This window comes from Nycticebus coucang, chromosome 4 (assembly GCF_027406575.1).
Source record: "Nycticebus coucang isolate mNycCou1 chromosome 4, mNycCou1.pri, whole genome shotgun sequence".
Lineage (NCBI taxonomy): Eukaryota > Metazoa > Chordata > Mammalia > Primates > Lorisidae > Nycticebus > Nycticebus coucang.
Window position 1 is genome coordinate 140,833,457 of NC_069783.1, and position 24,317 is coordinate 140,857,773.

The 24,317-nt window shown below is 44.7% G+C and overlaps 1 protein-coding gene across 8 annotated transcripts in view; it reads left to right on the forward strand.

Moving 5' to 3' along the window:
* Positions 1-23,973, forward strand: part of THOC5 (THO complex subunit 5) — a 73,514-nt gene extending 49,541 nt beyond the window's left edge. For 4 of the 8 annotated variants that reach the window (XM_053590152.1, XM_053590149.1, XM_053590151.1 and 1 more), the window contains 6 exons: positions 71-188; positions 1,490-1,593; positions 1,766-1,853; positions 7,339-7,454; positions 8,129-8,319; positions 11,595-12,138. In XM_053590152.1, coding sequence (XP_053446127.1) covers positions 71-188; positions 1,490-1,593; positions 1,766-1,853; positions 7,339-7,454; positions 8,129-8,319; positions 11,595-11,658 — 681 coding nt within the window. In that variant the 3' untranslated portion in view covers positions 11,659-12,138. Of the gene's footprint in view, positions 1-70; positions 189-1,489; positions 1,594-1,765; positions 1,854-7,338; positions 7,455-8,128; positions 8,320-11,594; positions 12,139-23,958 lie in introns of those variants that run through there. The other 4 variants (XM_053590148.1, XM_053590153.1, XR_008379753.1 and 1 more) reach the window with 3 other exon arrangements.
* Positions 23,974-24,317: the final 344 nt, after the last annotated feature.

Here is a 24,317-nt window from a genome sequence, read left to right on the forward strand (position 1 = left end):
TTTGGTGAGACTGGTGCCTGGAGGAAAGTAAGGGAGCACACAGTTGTGTGCCACTCTTTTTCATTCGTAGCAGCAAACGGTGATCACTGACCACTCGCTGAGCGCCAGCCACATGGAGACCACCATGAAACTGTTGAAGACCAGGGTACAGTCCCGCTTGGCCCTCCACAAACAGTTTGCATCCTTGGGTAAGCTAATGCTGGGGGCTTAAGAGTCACTCAGACAATAACAAGAAAAAAATGACTTAGCTTTTCACTCAGAAGTCTTGAATCCTGACAAAAAAGCAAAGAGACCTGGATTCCTGGCTTTGCTGAGTAGGGAGGTTTGCAGGCCCACTGGGAAAGAGTTCAGGCCTGTCCATACAGTGGTTTCAGCTTCCTTCAGAGCCATCAGGGCTGTCCTGGCCCTCACAGAGGAGACCCACAGTCTTCGGATGGCTCAAGTTCTCAGATTGGTTGGGGCATTTCATTCTAGGTCAGCACATAACAGACTTTGATGTGCATTTGACATGTATTTAACAAGAGCCTGAATAATGCTAGGCACCAAGTGTAGTGCTCAGGGAAGAATAGTGAACACAGTTGGCAGAGCCCTGCTTTTGTGCAGTTCACATTCAGCTTATTTGAATACTGTCCTATGGTCTATTCCTTCATCCTCAAAACTCATAGTCCCTAGGATAAGGCTGAGCCCAGTGACCACCCCTCCACCTCCCACGTCTGATGTTTCCTCCTAAGCTCCCAGGTGATTCTGATGAGCCACTTCAAGTGCTTATGTTTAAGGTACTTGCAGATTGTGTCTGTAGCAGGGAGCAAGAGGGTCCAGATATTTCTGATGTGAAAAAGTCGCTGTCAGGAAAGGCATTGAGTTACCAGGACCTACCTGGAGAGCCCTAAGGGTCAGTTCTTTGGCTCCTTGTGGATGCTGATCTCTCTAGGGAGGCATTATTTCTCTGTTGGGCCTTGCTTCCTGTCAGCATGGCTGAGTTTATTTTGTCGCAGGGTTGAACAGCATTTACTGTGTTAGCTTATTTGCCTATTAAAAGTGTTAGCTTATTTGCCTATTAAAATGTCAGCAGAAATTTACCCTGGAGCAGTTCTCCAGACACTAAATGCTTCAGTCATTTTCTCCATCAAGGTCAGCTGTGAAAACAGCCCTTTTGGCTATTTGATCTAATTAACAGTCACAGCTACAAAGGCACTGTCAATGGTTCTCGCTTTAGGGCTTTTTGTTTGGCTGGCCATCATTTACATTAAGGATAAAGCACCATAAATGCTGATGCTAGGTCTGGCTACAAGTGCATAGCACTGGGCAAAGGTCAGGTTGGTATACCTACATTCCTAGCCTGCGTTGACCTGGATGTACCTCTTGAGTACCAAGTGTACCTGGATACCTGGCACAGCCATCTGAGACCTCCAGAAAGCCCCAGGAGGATGCTAGTTAACCAGCTGTGATTATTTCTACCTATGACACCACCTGTCCTGGTCTCTTTTAGAACATGGCATTGTACCTGTCACTGGTGATTGCCAGTACCTCTTCCCTGCCAAGGTTGTCTCTCGCCTGGTGAAGTGGGCGACGATTCCCCATGAGGATTACATGGTAGGTAGAGGAGTGACAGGTACCCTTGCTGTCCTGGGTATTGCAGGAGCATGTCACCTTTCAGCTTCCACCCCACCCCCCCCACCTTCCCCACCACCACCACCACCACTGGAATGGCAGGACATTTAGCTAGAGAAGCCAGCAGTTCATTTGTCCATGGTGCCTGTTCTAGGAGCTGCATTTTACCAAAGACATCGTGGAGGCGGGACTGGCTGGAGACACCAATCTCTACTACATGGCGCTCATCGAAAGGGGCACAGGTACTTGTTCTGATCACAGAGGTTCTAGGCAGCAGGAGCCACCAAGAATCAAACATTCCCAGGGAAGTTCTAAAGGAAGTGAAAGATCCTGGAATCCTGCTGTGGGAAACTAGCAAAGTTGTGTACATGCTTAATCTTTTTTTTTTTTTTTTCTTGAGACAGAGTCTCACTCTGTAGCCCTGGGTAGTTCTGTGGCATCACAGCTCACAGCAACCTCAAACTCTTGGGCTTAAATGATTCTCTTGCCTCAGCCTCCTGAGTAGCTGGGACTATAGGCACCTGCCATCACGCCTGGTTATTTTATGGTTGCAGTTGTCATTTTTCTTTAGCAGACCCGGGTCAGGCTTGAACCCACCACCCTTGGTGCATGTGGCCAGCGCCCTCCTCGCTGAGCTACAGGCGCTGAGCCCATGCTTAATCTTGTTCAGTCCTCACAATAGTCCTGTGGGTGGTAATATTATTTCCACTATATAGGTGAGGAAATGTTGGCCCTGTCACAAACTCAGTCCGACCTCTGAGCCTGAGCTATTTTTCCTTTGCTTTACCACTCTCTGGTATCAGATATCCCATTCTTCCTGGTGTTTACAGAAGGGCTGGGTGCCACTCTCAGGCTATAAAGGTCAGGGTTGCAGAGCCTGTTTTCCTCTTCTGTAGTCACTGCACTCATTTTAGAGACATTGAAAGTTCTGACTCCTCACGCCTTTCCTGGCATCTGGTTCTACCAGGGCTCCCTGCTGGAGCCCCTCAAGTGCTGCATTGGGCTGCTGTGCTGTTGGCCAACCAAAGCTTGCCACTACCCATAGAATCTGAACCCCCAAAGCTCAGTGTCATGCCAAGGAAGTTATCTGTAGTGCTAAGACAGTTTAAGAAATGTAAAAAAAGGTTGAAGTCTTTGATAAAGTTTCTCTCCTCTCTCCCCTACTTTTTTCCCTTTTTTCTCCATGCCTTTTTGTTTTAAATATTCTGAAAAACATTGAATATTTCAGACACAGTTGAGGCCTCCTGATCTTACTCATTCCCTCCCTCTTAATAGGTGACCACTATTTGCATTTTGTATATTTGTTTTCTTTTTGCAGTTTTTTTTGGCTGGGGCTGGGTTTGAACACGCCACCTCTGGCATATGGGGCTGGCGCCCTACTCCTTTGAGCCACAGGCACCACCCTTCTTCTTTTTCTTTTGAGACAGAGCCTCAAGCTGTCACCCTGGGTAGAGTACCGTGGCATTACAGCTCACAGCAACCTCCAACTCCTGGGTTCAAGCGATTCTCCTGCCTCTACCTCCCAAGTAGCTGGGACTATAGGCACCTGCCACAATGCCCAGCTATTTTTTTTTTGATTGGTTGCAGCCATCATTGTTGTTTGGCAGGCCTGGGCTGGATTCAAACCCACCAGCTCAGGTGTGTATGTGGCTGGTGCCTTAGCCCCTTGAGCCACAGGTGCCGAGCCTGTATATTTGTTTTCTATCCCCCATCCATCTTTCTTTTTTTTAATTTATTTATGTTTTAATTTTTTTTTTATTGTTGGGGATTCATTGAGCCTACAAGGAACCAGGTTATACTGGTTGCATTTGTTAGGTAAAGTCCCTCTTACAATTGTGTCTTGCCCCCAAAAGGTGTGTCACTCCATTCTTGTGCTGCTTTACAAAGAATAATGTGTTCTAGGGCAGTGCCTGTGTCTCAGTTGATAGGGCACTGGCCCCATATACTGAGGGTGGCAGGTTCAAATCCAGCCCTGGCCAAACTGCAATGAAAAAATAGATGGGAGTTGTGGCAGGCGCCTGTAGTCCCAGCTACTTGGGAGGCTGAGGCAAGAGAATCGCCTAAGCTCAGGAGTTGGAGGTTGCTGTGAGCTGTATGACACCACAGCACTCTACCAAGGGCGATAAAGTGAGACTCTGTCTCTACAAAAAAACAAACAAAAGAAAAAGAATAATGTGTTCCAGGTGGTGCCTGTGGCTCAGTGGGTAGGGCGCCAGCCCCATATACCGAGGGTGGCGGGTTCAAACCTGGCCCCAGCCAAACTGCACCATAAAATTAATCGGGCATTGTGGCGGGCACCTGTAATCCCAGCTACTCAGGAGGCTGAGGCAAGAGAATCACCTAAGCCCAGTAGTTGGAGGTTTCTGTGAACTATGTGACACCACAGCACTCTACCGAGGGCAATAAAGTGAGACTCTGTCTCTACAAAACAAAAAAAAATGTGTTCCACTTCCATCCAGGTTAATACAAAGGATGTAAAGTCTCCATTTTTTTAATGGCTGAATAGTATTCCACGGTGTACAATACCACAACTTGTTAATCCATTCCTGGGTTGGTGGGCATTTAAGCTGTTTCCACATTTTGGCAATTGGAAGTTGAGCTTCGATAAACAGTCTAATGCAAGTGTCCTTACGATAAAAGGATTTTTTTTCCTTCTGGGTAGATGCCCAGTAATGGGATTGCAGGATCAAATGGGACATCTAGCTTGAGTTCTTTGAGGGCTCTCCATACTTCCTTCCAAAAAGGTTGTACTAGTTTGCAGCCCCACCAGCAGTGTAAAAGTGTTCCCTTCTCTCCACATCCATGCCAGCATCTGCAGCTTTGAGATTTTGTGATGTGGGCCATTCTTGCTGGGGTTAGATGGTATCTCAGGGTGGTTTTGATTTGCATTTCTCTAATAATTAGGTTGCTATGAGCTGTGATGCCATGGCACTCTACCCAGGGTGGCAAAAAAATAAATAAACAAAGCCCCAAGTGTTTGGAACTTATTAGAAGAGGCCCTTCCTTCCTGCTTTCTGGAATTTTGGAAAGATAGTAAGTATTCTAAATTTATACATGGATGGAATGTGACAACTAAAATTTTCATTGGATGCACCGTGAAATTTGGAAAAGAGTAACATTTAGATGAATAAGTGGGCAACAGTAGCAAATACATACAATCTTCCAATCATTTTACAACAGATCAATTTGGAAAAATTCTGTTATCTAGATTAAAAACAAGAAAGTGGTAAACAGTGATAAATTGAGAAATATATACAGACTATTAGCACAGAAGTAATACAACAGCAGAGAAAGGAATCTTTTTTTTTTTTTTAGAGGTTTAACTTGTAAGTAGAAAGGAGTCATTTTTTTAATAAATGTTGTTCTGTCAGGAAGGGCTTGCCTTAACCTGCACTCTCTCATTCCCTGTTGTTTGAATGACTGCTGGATCAGAGAGTTAACATTTTCCCCCCCATAAATAACCAAAAAGGAATGACATAGCCCATTGGAGGGGAGGATAAATGTCATCCTATAGAAAAAGGAAAACAGGGTTTGGAGCTCAAGTGGCTAAGGCACCAGTCACATACACTAGAGCTGGTGGGTTTCGAATCCAGCCCGGGCCTGCCAAACAACAGTGACAACTATCAACAAAAAATAGCCAGGCGTTTGGTGGGCATCTGTAGTCCTAGCTACTTAGGAGGCCGAGGCAAGATAATTGCTTAAGCCCAGGAGGTGTAGGTTGCTGTAAGCTTTGATGCCATGGCACTCTACCCAGGGTGACAGCTTGAGGCTCTGTCTCAAAAAAAAAGGAAAACAGGCTCGGTGCCAGCTACATGCACTGCACCAAGGGTGGCAGGTTTGAACCCGGCCCGGGCCAGCTAAACAACAAGGACAACTGCGACAACAACAAAAAAAAATAGCCAGGCATTGTGGCGGGCACCTGTAGTCCCAGCTATTTGGGAAGCTGAAGCAAGAGAATCGCTTAAGCCCAAGAGTTTGAGGTTGCTGTGAGCTGTGATGCTATGGTACTCTACCCAGGGTGACAGCTTTAAACTCTGTCTCAAAAAAAAAAGAAGAAAACAGAAGAGGGACATTACCTAACAAATGCAATCAGTGTATTCTAATTCTTTGTATCCTCAGCGAGTCCTGAACAATAAAAAAGAAAAATGGGCAGTGCCTATGGCTCAAACGGGTAGGGTGCCAGCCCCATATGCCAGCTCTGGCTAAAAACTGCAAAAATAAATAAACAAAAAAGAAAAAGGAAAATAGTCACAGAGTAAAAATGAATATGTTAAAAAATACAAAGGTTTTGTTTAATGATTATAAACACCACTTTGACATCAGACAGTTCTGGTTGAACTCAGCACTGCTGCTTTGCAGCTATTGAAGAGTTCCTATTAGAGCCTGTTTCTTCATACATAAAATGGGAATTTTGATAATACTACTTACCTCATAAAGTCATTGGTAGGATGAAATGTGTATAAAGGATTTTTAGCATAGTGCCTGGAATATAGTAAACACTTAGAGCAATGTTTGCTTTTTTTTGTCAGATTAATAAGAGGGTACAAACCATAGGGTTACTGTGTTTGCATTTGTTATGTAAGGTCCCTGTTGTAGTTGTGCTGCTTACCCAGAAAGTGTGCCATGTACCCTTACATTATGCCATTAGGTGAGAGCACACCAATCCCTCTCCTCCCTCCTCTGTCCCTCCTCTCCAAAAAGAATTTTACATAGCAAACTATATAAAAAAATCAAAGGGACTGTGCACAGTGGCTCATGCCTGTAATCCTAGCACTCTGGGAGGCTGAGGTGGGTGGATTGCTTGAGCTCACATGTTTCAGACCTGCCTGAGCAAGAGTGAGACCCCATCTCTACTAAAAATAGAAAACAGAATAAACTCTCCTATACCTCAGTGGGTAGGGTGCCGGCCAGCTAAAACAACAATGACAACTACAACAAAAAAATAGCCGGGTGTTGTGGTGGATGCCTGTAGTCCCAGCTACTTGGGAGGCTGAGGCCACAGAATTGCTTAAGCCCAAGAGTTTAAGGTTGCTGTGAGCTGTGACAGCACAGCACTCCACCATGGGCGACAGTGAGACTCTGTCTCAAAAAAGTAAAACAAAACAAATAGAAAAAGGAAATAGAAAATAAAATTCTAAAAGAAAAAAATATGACAAAATAAATTTCTGTCAAGGTAGACAAACCCAAGGTGGACCCAACTCTGGGAAGTCCATACCTTTGTGGCATGGTAAATAAATCAAAGTCTTTGGAGGGGCCAGAGTTATGAGTCCTCACATTCGACAACCTGTCGATTCCACTTCAGAGATTCTAGACATTGAGGACTAAAGTGTACTCTGCAGGACCTGGATTAATGGAGACATCTGAGCTGGTCTCGGGTCCAGTGGGAGGCTTCTATGGCTGGCAAGCTGGGTTTCAGGACTAATTTGTCTTTTTTTTTTTTTTTTGAGACAGAGCCTCAAGCTGTTGCTCTGGGTAGAGTGCTGTCACATCACAGCAACCTCTATCTCCTGGGCTCAAGCGATTCTCTTGCCTCAGCCTCCCAGGTAGCTGGGACTACTGGCACCTGCCATAATGCCCAGCTATTTTTTGGTTATAGTTGTCATTGTTGTTTGGCAGGCCTGGGCTGGATTTGAACCCGCCAGCTCTGGTGTATGTGGCTGGTGCCTCAGCCACTTGAGCTACAGGTGCTGAGTCAGGACTAATTTGTCCTCTCCCTGTTCTTCCTAGCTAAACTCCAGGCTGCTGTGGTGTTGAACCCCGGTTACTCCTCCATCCCACCCATTTTCCGGCTGTCTCTGAACTGGAAAGGGGAGAAAACCAACAGCAATGATGACAACATTCGGGTAAGGCCCTGCTAGGGGTGACAGGGAGCAGAGATAGTTCCCTAAGGGAAGTAGGGAAAGCAGAAGCTGCTGCAGCTGAGGGCCTGAGCTCTGCCTTAATTCCCAGAACAGACAGGCTTGCCACATTGGTCTCATGGTATAGTAGACACAATTGCCTCGCCCCATCTTGCCCACTTACCTACCTTGGGGTCCACAGATTTTCCCATTTATAAAAAGTGGAGAAATATTTGCCTTGAAAATGTATTGTCTTGAGCTCCTGTGAATATGTAAATAAGCTCAGAAGTATTCTAGAAGTGCTGGAAGGAAGTGATGAGATCATTGTAGCTTTTGGATACCATTATACATGGTAATTTGATTCAGTAGCAGCCTTAGGGCCATGAACACATATTTAACCAACACATTCTGATTTGGATCTTATCTTGAGAGTCGGTCTCTACACACCTCCGCCTCCTGACTGTGAGTATATGAGACAGGGAACATTAAGGGTCAGAATTAGGAAGAGCCCAATGTCTTAAGGAGAGGAGGCCTCAGGACAAGCCAGTGTGCGTTGATCTGGTGGCCTGGCTTCTGCAGAGCCATCAGCCCTCAGTCCCAGCTGGGGATGGAAGCCTGGGCAATGTGGTCACCCCCACACAGGAAGGTGGTGCTGAGCTGCTGGCTTCTCACCTACACAGGCCATGGAAAGTGAGGTGAATGTGTGCTACAAGGAGCTTTGTGGCCCCCGGCCCAGCCACCAGCTCTTAACCAACCAGCTTCAGCGGCTATGCGTGTTGTTGGACGTCTACTTGGAGACTGAGAGCCATGATGACAGTGTGGAAGGGCCCAAGGAGTTTCCCCAGGAGAAGATGTGTCTGCGGCTTTTCAGGTGAGGGGAGGTCTGGAGCTCTGGTGATCTCTCACAGGGACTAGGGGCAGAGATAATTTCCTAGAGAGAGTTTGGTCTCCTTTCTGCAGCTTAATCTGCAGCCCACCTCTCATCACCCTGATTTATCTGTTCTTCATGAACATGCCCTGAAGCTGTGCCACCAAATAAAAACACCAAGCCATGAACCAAGAGGATTTGGTTGAACGTTATTTTCTACACTCTCTATGGAAAACAATTGGGTTTGTTTGCTTTTTATTGTTCAAATAAGCTTTTTAAACTGTGTGCATCCTCACCATTCCCTGGGAGTCTGCTGTAGTCTTTCTGGGTGCTGCCCTGTCAGTGAGAACCAAAGCTTTAGGCAGTCAGATGTCACAGAATGAAATGGAATACAGGTCTCTAAAGACAGACAGGAGTACAGGTCTCTGCTGTTTACCAGCTTAGAGATCTTGGAAGAGCTACTTTCTTTTTTTTTTTTTTTTTTTTTGTAGAGACATAGTCTCACTGTACCACCCTCGGGTAGAGTGCCATGGTGTCACACGGCTCACAGCAACCTCTAACTCTTGGGCTTACGCGATTCTCTTGCCTCAGCCTCCCGAGCAGCTGGGACTACAGGCGCCCGCCACAACGCCCGGATATTTTTTTGTTGCAGTTTTGGCCGGGGCTGGGTTTGAACCCGCCACCCTTGGCATATGGGGCCGGTGCCCTACTCACTGAGCCACAGGTGCCACCTGGAAGAGCTACTTTCACTCAGCTCTGAGTACGTTACCTCAAGGCTCAAGTGGTGAAGTAATACCTGCTAGCTCATAATGAATCAGAGATAATTCATCTTAAAACTTCCTGGCACGACACTGGGGCTCAGAAAAGGTTGGTACTTAGAGTATCTGGACTTAATGGCATTTCTAGCTACTTTTCCTTTCTCTTTGATTTTGTGTCCTTTCTTTCTTGTTTGTCCCCTAACTCATGTTCTAGTTCTTTAAAAATCACTTTTACAACCCCAAAGTCCACTGTCCAGGCATCCCTTCCTTTCTGGGCAAGGTTGGGGAGGAGCAAGTTGGGAAGGATGAAGGGCTATAATCTGTTTCTAATTGGGATGTTCCCTCATGTTCCGTTAGTCTAAATGATGACCTTACCTTCCTCACACTTGTTCTCAGACAGCCAGTTCCAGTCCCTAGAAGTAGTCCCAGCATTTTCCTGCCTTGTCTGGCACCTCCCCTGGTCTGGTTCATTGTGGGTCTCATAATAACTAGCTCCAGTTTCCCAGTGGCAACTGGGAGGAGGAGCTGGCAGCAAAATGCTGCAGTAAGATTCCCTAATGGGGCTGTATGAGACTTCAGTTTTTCCCACCTACCCGGCCGCTGTATTACATTTCCAGGGTAGGGGCTCTCACACAGCCAATGTTTATTTCCTCTTCTCTAATGGTCCTGAGGACCCATTTCCTGAAGTACTTTGTCCCCTAGGTTGAGCTCCTTTGTCAGCAATCTGTGAAGGTGCTCTTGGGCAGGAATGCAGAGTACTGACAGGAATAGCAAGAGACTTGAGGCATGGCCTGGCCACTGGCCAGGGTTCTCCAGTAACAGTATGCCTAGACTTTCCAGATGACTGTGTGCCCTTATGGTGTTGGGAGGCATCTGACACCATAGTTAGAAGCAACAGCTTTGGGGCCAAATGTAAGTTCAAATTCCAGATCCTACTCATGTGACAAGGTTCTGTACTTAGCCCCTCTGAGTTTCAGTGTCCTCATATGTAAAATAGCATATCCACCTCAGGTGTTGCTGGCAGGATGACATTAAATGAGAGAGAGCATGGAAAGTGCCAAGCATACTGCAGGCCAAGTAAGCCCTCAGACCCACAGCTACCTTCTGGTTACCATTGCACATCAATCATAAACAGACAAAAATAGGGAAGGAGCCCCTGTTAGTAACACGCATTGATTGTGGAGTTATGTGGAAGAAGCCCTCTCTGTGAAGTTTTGCTGAGGGACCCAGAATTACAACTAAAGTAGGTCAGGTTTGTGGGCAAGGCTAAAGGTCTTGACCTACCCCAGTCATACTCTCAACTTTTGCATGGCAAACAGGCTTTGGTGTCAAATCTATTTTTGAATTTTGACTCTGCTACTTGCTGGTCATATAGTATTAGGCATTTTACTTCCCTGAGCCTCTGTCTTCATCTGTAAAATGATAGAAATAGCATCTAAGAGGTAGTAAGGGTAGAACACAGGGCTCTTGTGCTTTTTCACTCCCAGAGCAGTTTCTTTTCACTCCCAGATTCCTACCTACATGAGAATTTTCCTACAGGAAGGACATTTAAGTTTCTTTATTCATTCATTCATTGACTTTTAATTCATTCATTCATTCATTCATTCAGAGACAGAATCTCACTTTATTGCCCTTGGTAGGGCGCTGTGGCATCATAGCTCACAGCAACTTCAAACTCTTGGGCTTAAGCGATTCTCTGTTTTGTTTTTTTGGGGGGGGAGGACAGAGTCTCACTATGTCTCCCTGGGTAGTGCCGTGGCATCACAGCTCATAGCAAGCTCAAACACTTGGGCTTAAGCGATTCTCTTGTCTCAGCCTCCCAAGTAGCTGGAACTACAAGTGCCTGAAACAACTCTCAGCTATTTTTTGGTTGTAGTTGTCATTGTTGTTTGGCAGGCCCAGGCTGGATTCGAACCGCCAGCTCCAGTGTATGTGGCTGGCACTCTAGCCGCTGAGCTACAAGTGCTGAGCCTTAAGCGATTCTCTTCTCTTAGCCTCCCAAGTAGCTGGGACTATAGGCACATGCCACAACCCCCAGCTATATTTAGAGATGAGGTCTTGCTCTGGCTCAGGTTGGTCTTGAACTCATGAGCTCAGGCAGTCTACCCGCCTCGGCCTCCCAGAATTCTGGGATTATAGGCATGAGCCATCTCAGCCAGCTTATTTCTTCTTTAATTACAGAAATAAAACATGTTTGTTGTTAAACATATAAATAAGAAACACTCTCAAAAGTAAGGATTCCCAAGCCGTGTCCCCAAAAGTGTCATTGTCAGTGAGGCCCTTCCAATTTTGTTTTCACACATTTGCAAGCACATAAAGACATTTTTACAAAAATGGTATCACACCTTACATACTGTTATGCTTTTCTCACAGCCTTCTGCATTATGTAACTCTAACTTCTTTTTTTTTTTTTTTTGTTCCTAACAGCTACATAGTATTCCCTTGTGTGAATGAACATAATTTATTTTCTCCGTCTGGAGGGCATGGTATTAACTATTCTCTCTCCTCCTATTTCTCTAGGGGTCCCAGCCGGATGAAGCCATTTAAATATAACCATCCTCAGGGATTCTTCAGCCATCGTTAATTGCCTACCCTGCCCACATATGGCTTGCTATGTTCTCCAAAGATACCAGCTGATTAAAGTGTCACCTGACTAATTGTCTGTGGCTTCTTGGGGGTGGCTTTGCAGTGAAAGAGCAGGTAGGAGCCACAGTAAGGTATGAAAGACCATTTTTGGATAGGCTTTTTCTAGGTGGTCAGGAAAAGCAGAGTGCAAAAGGATTCTGATTCTGCAGAGAGATACTACCCTGTTCACATACACCTTTAGTTATTTCTGCTTGATGGTGGGGGAATCTTCATTATCATGATGTTTATTATCCTAGGTCCCTGCTGTTGGGAGGTCATAGGAGAAGCCAAAAGTCAGCAGAGCTCAAAAAACAAAAGTTCTTCTTCCTCCCTTCCACTGACATTTTCACTAGTCTTGTCAGTGTCCCTTATAACCAAATTGTCTCTGATCATTGGAGAGCAATGTGAATAAAAGATAAATACAGTTAAACTTTGTTTTTTTTTAACCTACCACCTCCGGTAAATAGGGCCAGTGCCCTACTCCTTTGAGCCACAGGCGCCGCCCTACAGTTGAACTCTGAATGATTCAAGTTCTAGAGGTAATCAACCTCATGTGCAGTCGAAAATGCACCTCTGCACCTCATGCACCTCTGTGATGTACCATTGACCTATAACTTTCTTTTTTTTTTTTTTTTTGTAGAGACAGAGTCTCACTTTATGGCCCTCGGTAGAGTGCCGTGGCATCACACAGCTCACAGCAACCTCCAACTCCTGGGCTTAAGCGATTCTCCTGCCTCAGCCTCCCGAGCAGCTGGGACTACAGGCGCCCGCCACAATGCCTGGCTATTTTTTGGTTGCAGTTTGGCCAGGGCTGGGTTTGAACCCGCCACCCACGGTACATGGGGCTGGCGCCCCACCGACTGAGCCAAAGGCGCCGCCCCGACCTATAACTTTCAAGTCCCCCAAAACTTACCTACTAAGAGCTTACTGTTGACCAGAAGCTTTACCAGAAACACAGTTAATTACATATTTTGTATATATTTTATACTTAGATTTTCTATGCTACATGTATTATATATTGTATTTTTACAACATAGTAAACTGGAGGAAAAACATAATTAAGAAAATCATAAGGTGCTCAGTGCCCATAGCACTGGCCACATGCACCGAGGCTAGCAGGTTTGAACCTGGCCCAGGCCAACTAAACAACAAAGACAACTGCAACAAAAAAATAGCTGGGCATTGTGGCAGGCACCTGTAGTCCCAGCTACTTGGGGGGCTGAGGCAACAGAATTGCTTAAGCCTAAGAGTTTGAGGTTGCTGTGAGCTTTGATGCCATGACACTCTATGGAGGACAACAAAAGTGAGACTCTATCTCAAAAAAAAATCATAAGGAAGAAAGATATGTTTATTTATTTATTAATTTTTATTTTCAAATATGATAGGTTTATTTTTTTATTTTATTTTTTTATTAAATCATAGCTGTGTACATTAATGTGATCATGGGGCACCATACACTAGTTTCATAAACCAGATATGTTTATTAAATGAAGATCCATGTCATCTTCACATTGAGTAGGCTGAGGAGGAAGAGAAGGGATTGGTCTTGCTGTTTCAGAAATGGCAGAGGTGGATGAGGGAGAGAGGAAAAGACAGGCACACTCAGTGTGACTTATATTGAAGAAAGTCCATGTATAAATAGACCTGTGCAGTTCAAACCCATGTTGTCCAAAGGTCAACTGTACATCACACAGAGTAATCTAAGTCCAGCAGGATTTTGTGAGGTCTCTAAGAGTAATGTTGGAGAATCACACCAGAGCTATAGGCAAATAATCATACCAGAGCTATGGTGGCAGAGTGAGAACAAGTGACACTTGAGGAGAAAAAGTATCTCAAAAAATATGGATTAAAGCTTGGAGCCCATAGCACAGTGGTTTTGGTGCCAGACACATACACCGAAGCTGGCAGATTCAAACCAGCCCAGGTCTGCTAAACAACATTGACAACTGCAACAAAAAATAGCCAGGTGTTGTGGTGGGTGCCTATAGTCCCAGCTACTTGGGACGCTCAGGCGAAAGAATCACTTAAGCCTAGGAGTTTGAGGTTGCTGTGAGCTATGACGCTACAGTACTCTATAGAGGGCAACATAGACTCTGTCTCAAAAAAAAAAAAAAAAATTGGCTCGGCACCTATAGCTCAGTGGCTAGGGTGCCAGCCACATACACCAGAGCTGGTGGGTTTCAAGTTCAGCCTGGGCCTGCCAAACAACGGTGACAACTAAAAGCAGAAAATAGCCAGGTGTTGTGATGGGCGCCTGTAGTCCCAGCTACTTGGGAGATTGAGGCAAGAGAATCACTTAAGCCCAAGAGTTTGAGGTTGCTGTGAGCTATGATACCATGGCACTGTACTGAGGGTGACATAGTGAAACTGTCTCAAAAAAAAATCACATTGAAGACTAGGAAAAATAAATAAATAAAAATAAAAAATATGGATTAAAAAAAGTCCTGTGTCGGCTTGATGCCTATAGCACAGCCATAGGTTTGAGCCCGGCCCAAGCCAACTAACCAACAATGATAACTGCAACAAAAAAATAGCCAGGCATGTGGCAGGCACCTGCAGTCTCAGCTACTTGGGAGTCTGAGGCAAGAGAATTGCTTAAGCCCAAGAGTGAGGTTGCTGTGACTCCACAGCACTCTACCAAGGTTGACATAGTAAGACTCCGTCTCAAAAAAAAAAAAAAGTCCTATGAAAATAGATAATGCTTTACAATGTTTGCAAAATTACTTTCTTTGTAATCCTGAAAAAGTCAAGAGGATGGCTTGGTCCCCATAGCACAGTGGGTTACTGCACCAGCCACATACACCAAAGGTAACAGGTTCAAACTCATCCCAGGCCAGCTAAACAACTGCAAGAAAAAAATAGCCAGGAGTTGTGGCAGACACCTGTAGTCCCAGCTACTTGGGAGGTTGAGGCAAGAGAATCACTTAAGCCCAAGAGTTTGAGGTTGCTGTGAGTTGTGATGTCATGACACTTTACTGAGGGTGACATAATATGACCGTCTCAAAAAAAAAAAAAAAGTCAAGAGAATGGCATAGATAGCGTTCTTGGACAATTTTGTCCAAAAAAAAAGTGTATCTGGTCCCCACTATCAGTATTCAACTCATTCTTTCCTCATTTCAAGAAATAAGATATCTAAAGATATAGCCAGGCATGGTGGCTCATGCCTGTAATCCTAGCACTCTGGGAGGCCAAGAAGGGTAGATTGCTTGAGCTCAGGCATTTGAGAACAATAGTGAGACCCCGTCTCTACTAAAAATAGAAAAAACTTGCTGGACACTATGGTAGGAGCCTGTACTCCCAGTTAGAGGCTGAAACAGGAGGATCACTGGAGCCCAAGGGTTTGAGGGTGCTGTGAGCTACAATGCCACAGCACTACCCAGGATGACAGAATAAGACTTTGTCTTAAAAAAAGTAACATACTTAAGAATTTTTAAGAATTATTTAATAATATTTAAGAATTATTACATAGTTGCAAATAAAATCTAAAGCTTGCTAACTCCAGGATGAAATTAATTTTTTTCTTTTTTCTTTTTTTTTTTGGTTGCAGTTTGGCTGGGGCCGGGTTCGAACCCGCCACCCTGTGTATATGGGGCCAGCACCCTACTCACTGAGCCACAGGCGCCACCCTAAAATTAATTTTTTTTTTAAATTTCAGGTATTGTGAAGGTACAAACAACCAGGTCCCAATATTTGAATTTGTTAGAGTCCCTTGAGATTAATTTATTTTGTACGATTGTCCTAAAATGTTTTTTTCCCTCCATAGTATTCTCTGATGTCAGTCCCCCTTGTAAGCATATTTACTCCAAGTGGACTTTTCCTTATTATCCTTTGAGAACACAGATTTCTGAGATTTACATATATATATATGTACACATATATATACATATTATTTATTTATTTATTTTTGAGACAGAGTCTCACTTTGTCACCCCTGGTAGAGTACCCTGGCCTCATAACTCACAGCAACCTCAAACTCTTGGCCTCAAGTGATTCTCTTGCCTCAGCCTCCCAAGTAGCTGGGACAACAGGCACCTGCCACAACGCCCAGGTATTTTTAGAGATGGGGGTCTTGCTCTATCTCAGGCTGGTCTTGAACTCATGAGCTCAAGTGATCTGCCCACCTCGGCCTCCCAAAGTGCTAGGATACCAGGCAGACTTCTGATATAAAAGTTATTCCTCCAAACCTCTCAGCTGATCACTTAGCAGCCCAGAGATAAGAATTTTCTAAGGGAGAGCTAAGAGTCTCCTAGCCCTGCCACAGCCCTTTGTTTTACCTAGTTAGGAAAGAAGAAAAGAATGGTGCCTCTGGTGACTATTAAATGACTGCCACTACCCTCAGCCTCCATCATTCCCTTGAATTCCAGAGGTATGTACTCTCCAGCCCAGAGGTCCTAGAACTTTAACATGTATGAGATTACCCATCCAAGGATCTTATTTAAAATGCAGATTCCCAAACCCCACTGCAAATATCCTGACTCAGTTGACCTGAGATGGGCCAAGGAAGTGTATTTTTAACACGCTCCCCAGGTGCAAGTTGCCCTAGTCTCTTTATGGAAGGCACTGTACTTTCTTTCCTTACCTTGCCTCATTTTTCTTTTTATTTTTTTCTTTTCTTTTTTCTTTTAGACAGAGTCTCAAGCTGTGGCCCTGGATAGAGTGCCCTGTGCCATAGCTCACAGCAACCTCCAACTGTTGGGCTCAAGCGATTCTCTTGCCTCTGTTTCTATTTTGAGTAGAGATGGGGGTCACTTTTTGTTCAGGCTGGTCTTGAACCCGAGAGCTCAAGCTATCCACCCAACCTCAGCCTCCTAGAGTGCTAGGATTACAAGCGTGAGCCACCGCATCCGGCTGCCTCATTTTTCTTGATGACTCTTCAAATAGTATAAAAAGGCCAGATTTCTTGGGAACAGCTTCCCCTCTTTGCCTTGCAGAAGCACCTTGGGCTGTGGCACAAGCTTCTGAGTGCTGCTTTATCTCCACATAGTGAGATCTCCTTGTCTTTTCCCTGACCTACTTAACTGGGACTTCGTCCAAGCCGGCATCCCCTCGGTCTGGCCACCTTCAGGCTTTGTGTCTCACTACCTGTGCTGAATAAGTTTGAAATAGGACCTAAAAATAATTCTTTTAACGGCCCCTGCATTGCAGCTTTCACTTCTTTTCTTGGCTGGGAGGTGGCCAAATTGACTTAGGACTAAAGCTCACCTCTAGAAGCTGAACTAAGATTGTAAAGAGGGCTTATAAAGGCTAGGAGGAGGCTCTGCCTCCTAGGCAGTGGATGTCAGAGCTTGTCACCCTCCAGAAGAGATTTTTCTGTTTGAAAGGAACAGGCAGAACAAAAGAATCCCTTGGCTTTAAGGAGAAGGGTTTGCTTTGAGTTTCAGAGACAGACTGTTTCTCTGTTGCCCAGAAGGGAATACAGTGGTGCCATCATAGCTCACTGCAATCCCCAACTCCCAGGCTCAAGTGATCCTTCCAGTTCAGCTTCCCAAGTAGCTGTGACTATAGGCACAGGGCACCATGCCTAGCTAATGTTTTTTCTTTTTGGTAGAAACAAGGTCTCACTGCATTGCCCAGGCTAGTTTCAAACTCCTGGGCTCAAGTGATTCTCAGCATCCCAAAGTGCTGGGATAACAATCATGAGTGACCATGTCCAGCCAAGGAAAAGGGATTTTTTTGCAGCTTTTGGCTGGGGCTGGGTTTGAACCCGCCACCTCCAGCATATGGGGCTGGCACCCTACTCCTTTGAATCACAATCGCCGCCCAAGGAAAAGGGATTTAAAACAAGAAAGAAGGTGGGTGGTGCCTGTGGCTCAGTGGGTAGGGCGCTGGCCCCATATACTGAGGGTGGGTTTGAACCCAGCTCCGGCCAAACTGCAACAAAAAAAATAGCCAGGCGTTGTAGCAGGCGCCTGTATTCCCAGCTACATAGGAGGCTGAGGCAAGAGAATCGCCTAAGCCCAGGAGTTGGAGGTTGCTGAGAGCTGTGACGCTACGGCACTTTACTGAGGGTGATAAAGTGAGACTCTGTCTCTAAAAAAAAAAGAAAGAAACAAGAGAAGGACATGGGCAGCGCCTGTGGCTCAACGGAGTAGGGTGCTGGCTCCATATGCCGGAGGTGGTGGGTTCAAACCCAACCCCGGCCAAAAACTACAAAAAAAGAAATAAATAAATAAAAGGAGAGAGAAGGCCAGAACAATCTGTACCCTTTGAGCTACATACATGAGCCGTTCCTGCCAAGGGTGGGCAGATCAGGTAGAAAGAGCCTGGGTTGGAAGGACCTAGAAGCTTCCTCCTGAGCTGGAATTGACTATGGCCTTTCTGCATGATTTACTTTGGGGCCTATTCCTATCTGCATGCCCTTTGTCATCTTCCTGCACCTGAAACTCAGCCTATGTTCCTTGCCTTTTGTGTGTGTGTGTGTGTGTTCCTTGCCTTTTTAGAGCTGCCATCTACATTCTTGCTTTCTTGATATCTTCTAGTCTCTCCCTTATTTTCTTCCTAGCTTGACCTTTCCCAACTGTTTTCTCTGCAAATAAATCCCAAGACCTTTTTTTATTTTTTAAAATATTCTTAGCTGGGGTTGGCGCCTGTGGCTCAGTGAGTAGGGCGCCGGCCCCATATACCGAGGGTGGCGGGTTCAAACCCGGCCCCGGCTGAACTGCAACCAAAAAACAGCTGGGCATTGTGGCGGGCGCCTGTGGTCCCAGCTGCTCGGGAGGCTGAGGCAGGAGAATCACGAAAGCCCAAGAGCTGGAGGTTGCTGTGAGTCCTGTGACATCATGGCACTCTACCAAGGGTGGTAAAGTGAGACTCTGTCTCTACAAAAAAAAAAATATATATATATATATATATATATATTCTTAGCTGGATGCTATAGCATAGTAGTTAGCATGCCAGCCCTGATTAACAACAACAACAAAAAGTATTCTTTTTTTTTTTTGATGCTGGTTTAAGACTCCTGAGCTCAAGTGATCTACCCACCTCGGCCTCCCTAAGTGCTAGGATTTTGGGAGGCATGAGCCACCGCTCCTGGCCTTTTTATTCTTTTTTTTTTTTTTTGGGCCAGGGCTGGGTTTGAACCCACCACCTCCGGCATATGGGACCAGCGCCCTACTCCTTGAGCCACAGGCGCCGCCCTTAAAGTATTCTTGTGGGCAACACCTGTGGTTCAGTGGATAGGGTGCCGGCTCCACATACCCAGGGTGGCCGGTTCAACCCCAGCCCCGGCCAAATTGCAATAGAAAAATAGCCGGGCGTTGTGGCGGGCACCTGTGGTTCCAGCTACTCGGGAGGCTGAGGCAAGAGACTCATCTAAGCCCAAGAGGTGGAGGTTGCTGTGAGTTGTGATGCCATGGCACTCTACCGAGGGTGACAAAATGAGACTCTATCTCTAAAAAATAAAAATAAATAAAAGTATTCATTTTTCTTTTTAATTTTCTCTATACATATACATGTGTTTATTTGGTTTCCACTTTTTGCCTTCACAAAATTAAAAAGGCTTAAAATTTAATAACTGACAATGCTTAAGACAAGGACTAGAAACAAAAACCTCGTAAAGAACAAATGAAGATAAATACATTCAGAAAAGAAATCAGAGAATTGCTGCAATGAAATATTGAGCAATAATAATAATAATAATGATGCAAAAAAGTAACATTCACATTGTCAGATAAGAGTATGTCTATCATAGAATGCTTTGACTCTGAGGTTCAGTATGGAGTCATCAGTTAACTTCTTATTTTTTCTCCAAAGTCTCAAGAAAATAGACAACTAATATTTATAAATAAAAATAAAAGATAATTTCAAAAAACATCATGCCAAGTCTTATAGAAAATAGAAAAAGAAGAAATACTTAAAAATCATTCTACTTCATCTGGATATACCTGATATTTAAATTGGAAAATATACATTATTATAAAGGGAAATTATAAACATATTTCACTTACAAATGAGGATGCAATATCCTAAACAACAAATTATCAAGTTGAATTAAAAATTAATGTTCAAGTAATATACTTTGGTCAAAATTAAATCCAATTTATGTGAGACTTAGTCACTATTTGCTTTTCTTTTTTTTTTCCTTTCCTTTTCCTCACCCCCTCCCTCCTTCTCTCTCTGTATGGAACAACTTCTGGGGGCTGGGGAATTGTACATAAACTTGACGGACAGGGGTATGATTCTTCTTTGTAGAACCTGTAAGGTGGGTGGAGTGCTTGTGATGTTCTTTTTTTTTTTTTTCCCCATATTTTAATAGTTTTGTTTTCTGTTCATAATGCTTTCTGGTCGACACAGTGGGTTTCCCTTTTTCTGGTTTTTAGAAAATTTTAACTTGATTATCAAAAAAAAGCACTCACATTGCAAATGAGCAAATTTATGATTAAGAAAGTAAGAGTATCTTCAATCCATCTATAGAGACAACCACTGTTACATATTCTTCTAGAATTTCCCCTCGAAAATACTAACACAGAAGACATATTATAAATATGTTAATATATATGAATAATTACATTTCACATATAATTTGTTAACCTTTTTTAAACTTCCCCTTTCATATTATACATTTATTTTATAGTAATGGGAAATGACACATATTCTTTGCAACTTGATGCCCTCTGTTTTATAGATTAGAAAATGGGGGCCCAGAGGGGTCACCAGTTTGGCAGTCTAAAGTGGCCGTGTGTAGCCACTTTAGACAAGATTATGACCCAAATACTGCATTTCTGCTTTTCTTTTCTTTTCTTTTTTTTTATTGTTGGGGATTCTTTGAGGGTACAATAAGCCAGGTTAATTAAAAGTATTCTTGTTAGGCTGGGCGTGGTGGCTCAGGCCTGTAGTCCTAGCACTCTGGGAGGCCAAAGTGGGTGGATTGCCTGAGCTCACAGGTTCGAGACCAGCCTGAGCAAAAGCGAGACTCTGCTCCTAAACATAGTCAGGCACTGTGGCAGGTGCCTGTAGTCCCAGCTACTTGGGAGACTAAGGCAAGAGAATTGCTTAAGACCAGGAGTTTGAAGTTGCTGTGAGCTATGATGATACAGCACTCCACTGAGGATGACAAGTGAGACTCAAAAAATAAAAGTATTCTGGGTGGCGCCTATGGCTCAGTGAGTGGGGCGCTGGCCCCATATACCGAGGGTGGCAGGTTCAAACCCAGCCCCAGCTGAACTGCAAAAAAAAAATAGCTGCGCGTTGTGGTGGGCGCCTGTAGTCCCAGCTGCTCGGGAGGCTGAGGCAGGAGAATCACGGAAGCCCAAGAGCTAGAGGTTGCTGTGAGTCCTGTGACATCATGGCACTCTACTGAGGGCGGTAAAGTGAGATTCTGTCTCTACAAAAAAATAAATAAATAAATAAAAGTATTCTTGTTGATAACTTTAGTGAAACAAAGCTAAGAAAAACCCCTTTGCTGGAAAAGAGCAGAGCTGCCAGATTGCCAAAGGAACTTTGTCCCTGTCTGTGCAGCTTGACTCCGTATGGTGTTCAGCAACGTCTCTGATAAGTATAGGTATTAAGCACCTATTTTGGGCCAGGCCTTGGTGCTAATCACAATTTTACATTCCCTGTCTTATTTAATTACAACAGACCACCAAGTGAACACATTGATTTTTACAGATGAGGAAACTGAGGGTCTAAGGACTAAATGACTTTTCTGTGCTCACACGTGGGCAGCCTGGCACAGGTCTATCTGCCTCCAGGGCCTTCTGTTTTTCTTTCGGGGGGGTCTTTCTTTTGTTTTGTTTTGTTTTAGGGCAGATTAATAAGAGAAATGTTTATTTCTAAGTACCTTCTGCAGGTATCACTCTGTGATTCTCCCCATGTCTCAGTGATGGTCAGATTGCCTTTTTTCCAGGGCTTTCCTTTACCCAGCTGCTTTAGATTCAGGCTGGCACAATTCCTGGGCCATTTATTCATTTGAGCAACACAAGAACACCCAGAGTAGCATGTTGATCAAGAGTTAGAGCTTGATGGGCTCGGCGCCTGTAGCTCAAGCAGTTAAGGCACCAGCTACATACACCAGAGCTGGCAAGTTCAAATCCAGGCTGGGCCTGCCAAACAACAATGACAACTACAACCAAAAAAAAGAGTTATAGCTTGAAACCAGGCCTGGCGGTGCACCTGTATTCCCAGTGACTGGAGACGTTGTGGCAGCAGGATCACTTGTGCCCAGGAGTTTGAGTCCACCTGGGTAATATAGAAAGACCCTCATCCTTTTTTTTTTTCTAATTTTTGAGACAGAGTCTCACTTTGTCACCCTTGGTAGAGTGCCATGGCATCACAGCTCACAGCAACCTCAAACTATTGGACTGAAGTGATTCTCTTGCCTCAGCCTCAGTAGCTGGGACTACAGGCGACCACCACAATGCCCGGCTATTTTTTGTTACAGTTGTCATTGTTGTTTAGCTGACCCAGGCTGGCGCTATAACCACTGTGCTATGAGCGCCAAGCCAATACCCTCATCCCTTTAAAAGAAAAGAAGAGTTACAGTTTGGCATCAGACTGATCCATCTGGGTCCTCATTCCACCCAGAGCAGCTGTGTGACCTTGAGCAGGTTGCTTGATCCCTAAACCTAAAGTGGGTGGGGGTCTAAATTCACAACTGGAGATAACAGACCTTCACAGGGTAGTTGTGGCAATTAGGTATCAACTTTCTCAGTCTGCATCAAATATTGCTCAGCAAAGGGAAGAGATTCTTATCCCTGCCCTCCAGCTTGTAGCCTGAAGAAGTGGCCTCTGTGGTGAAAAAGGCCTTTCCTGCTTAATTCCCCTTTTGGAGAGTTCTCAGGCACTGGGAACCCAGCTCTCCCTGGCCTGGTCCCTCCTTGCCTGCACGTGACCTGTATTAAGTTCCTATGAGTGCTGTAAGAAATTACCGCAAACTTAAACCAACACAAATTTATTCTCTTTTTTTTTTTTTTTTTTTTGGTTTTTGGCCAGGGCTAGGTTTGAAACCGCCACCTCTTGCATATGGGACCGGCGCCCTACTCCTTGAGCCACAGGCGCTGCCCCAAATTTATTCTCTTAATTATTATTATTATTATTTGTAGAGTTACTCTGTCACCCTAGGTAGAATGCCACGGCATCACAACTCATAGCAATCTTAAACTCTTGGGCTTAAGAGATCCTTTTCCATGGGTGGCACCCATAGCTCAGTGGGTAGGGCGCTGGCCACATACACCAAGGCTGGCAGGTTTGAACCTGACCCAGGCCAGCTAAAACAACGACAACTGCAACAAAATAATAGCAGGGTGTTGTGGCAGGCGCCTATAGCTACTTGGGAAGCTGAGGTAAGAGAATCTCTTTTTTTTTTTTGTTGCAGTTTGGCCAGGGCTGGGCTTGAACCCACCACCCTCAGCATATGGGGCCAGCGCCCTACTCACTGAGCCACAGGCACCGCCCAAGAGAATCTCTTAAGCACAAGAGTTTGAGGTTGCTGTGAGCCGTGATGCCATAGTACTCTGCTGAGGGTGACATAGTAAGCCTCTGTCTCAAAAGACAAAAAAAGAGAGATCCTGTTGCCTCAGACTCCCAAGTAGTTGGGATTATAGGCACCAGCCACAACCCCCTCACTCTCACTAATTTTTCCTATTTTTTAGTAAAGACATGGTTTTGATCTTGCTCAGGCTGGTCTTGAACTCTTTTTTTTTTTTTTTTTTTTTGTGGTTTTTTGGCCAGGGCTGGGTTTGAACCCGCCACCTCCTGCATATGGGACTGGCGCCCTACTCCTTGAGCCACAGGCGCCACCCTGGTCTTGAACTCTTGAGCTCAAGCAATCCACCCACCTCAGCCTCCCACAGTGCTAGGATTACTTGCATGAGCCACCACTTGAGCCCAAAAGTCTGAGGTTGCTATGAGCTATAACACCATAGCACTCTACTGAGGGCGACAAAGTGCGAAGGTGTCTCAAAAAATAATGAAGGGGAGGGTAGGGGAAGGGAGGGAAGGGCACGGGAGGGGAGGGGAGGGAAGGGAAGGGAAAGAAAAAGAAAGAAAGAGCTAAGATCTCATTAGATTGCTTTCCTGGATGTTTTTGTCAGTATTCATTCTAACCATTGGTTCCAGAAAATTCCAGGTTTCTCTGCACGCCCACTAACACTAGGTATGATCATTCCTTGTAGGATCTTCTGCTACAAGGGCTCACACCATGGTGGACATGTATCATTGCTGATGCTCGGCAGCCACTCCTTTTTCTTTTCTTCTTTTTTTCAGAAACTAATGTTTATTTTCCATCAACCTTATTTTCATCTTGCTTACCTCTCAATTTCAGGTTGAAGGATCTGACATATTCCTCGCTCCAGGCATGCACAGCCAGGTATGAGCAAGACACCCCTGCCTAGCTTATCAGTATCACATGCATGCCCAGCCACAGGTTCAGGCAGGATCATATGACCCTACCAACCCAATGAGAACCAAGTCCTAGATTTTTCCAGAATATTAAACAACGGTTCTTTTTCTCCCCTTGAGTTTGTTAAACTAGTGGGATGTAAACCCAAAGCTTCTGAGACCACATAGAGATGTCCTGCTTGAGAATAAAGCCTACATAAAAAGAGGCAGCTGAGAGATGGAGAAATGAGTGACAATATACTGGGCAACATCATTTGAAAGTTCTCCTGGATCAAGCCATAC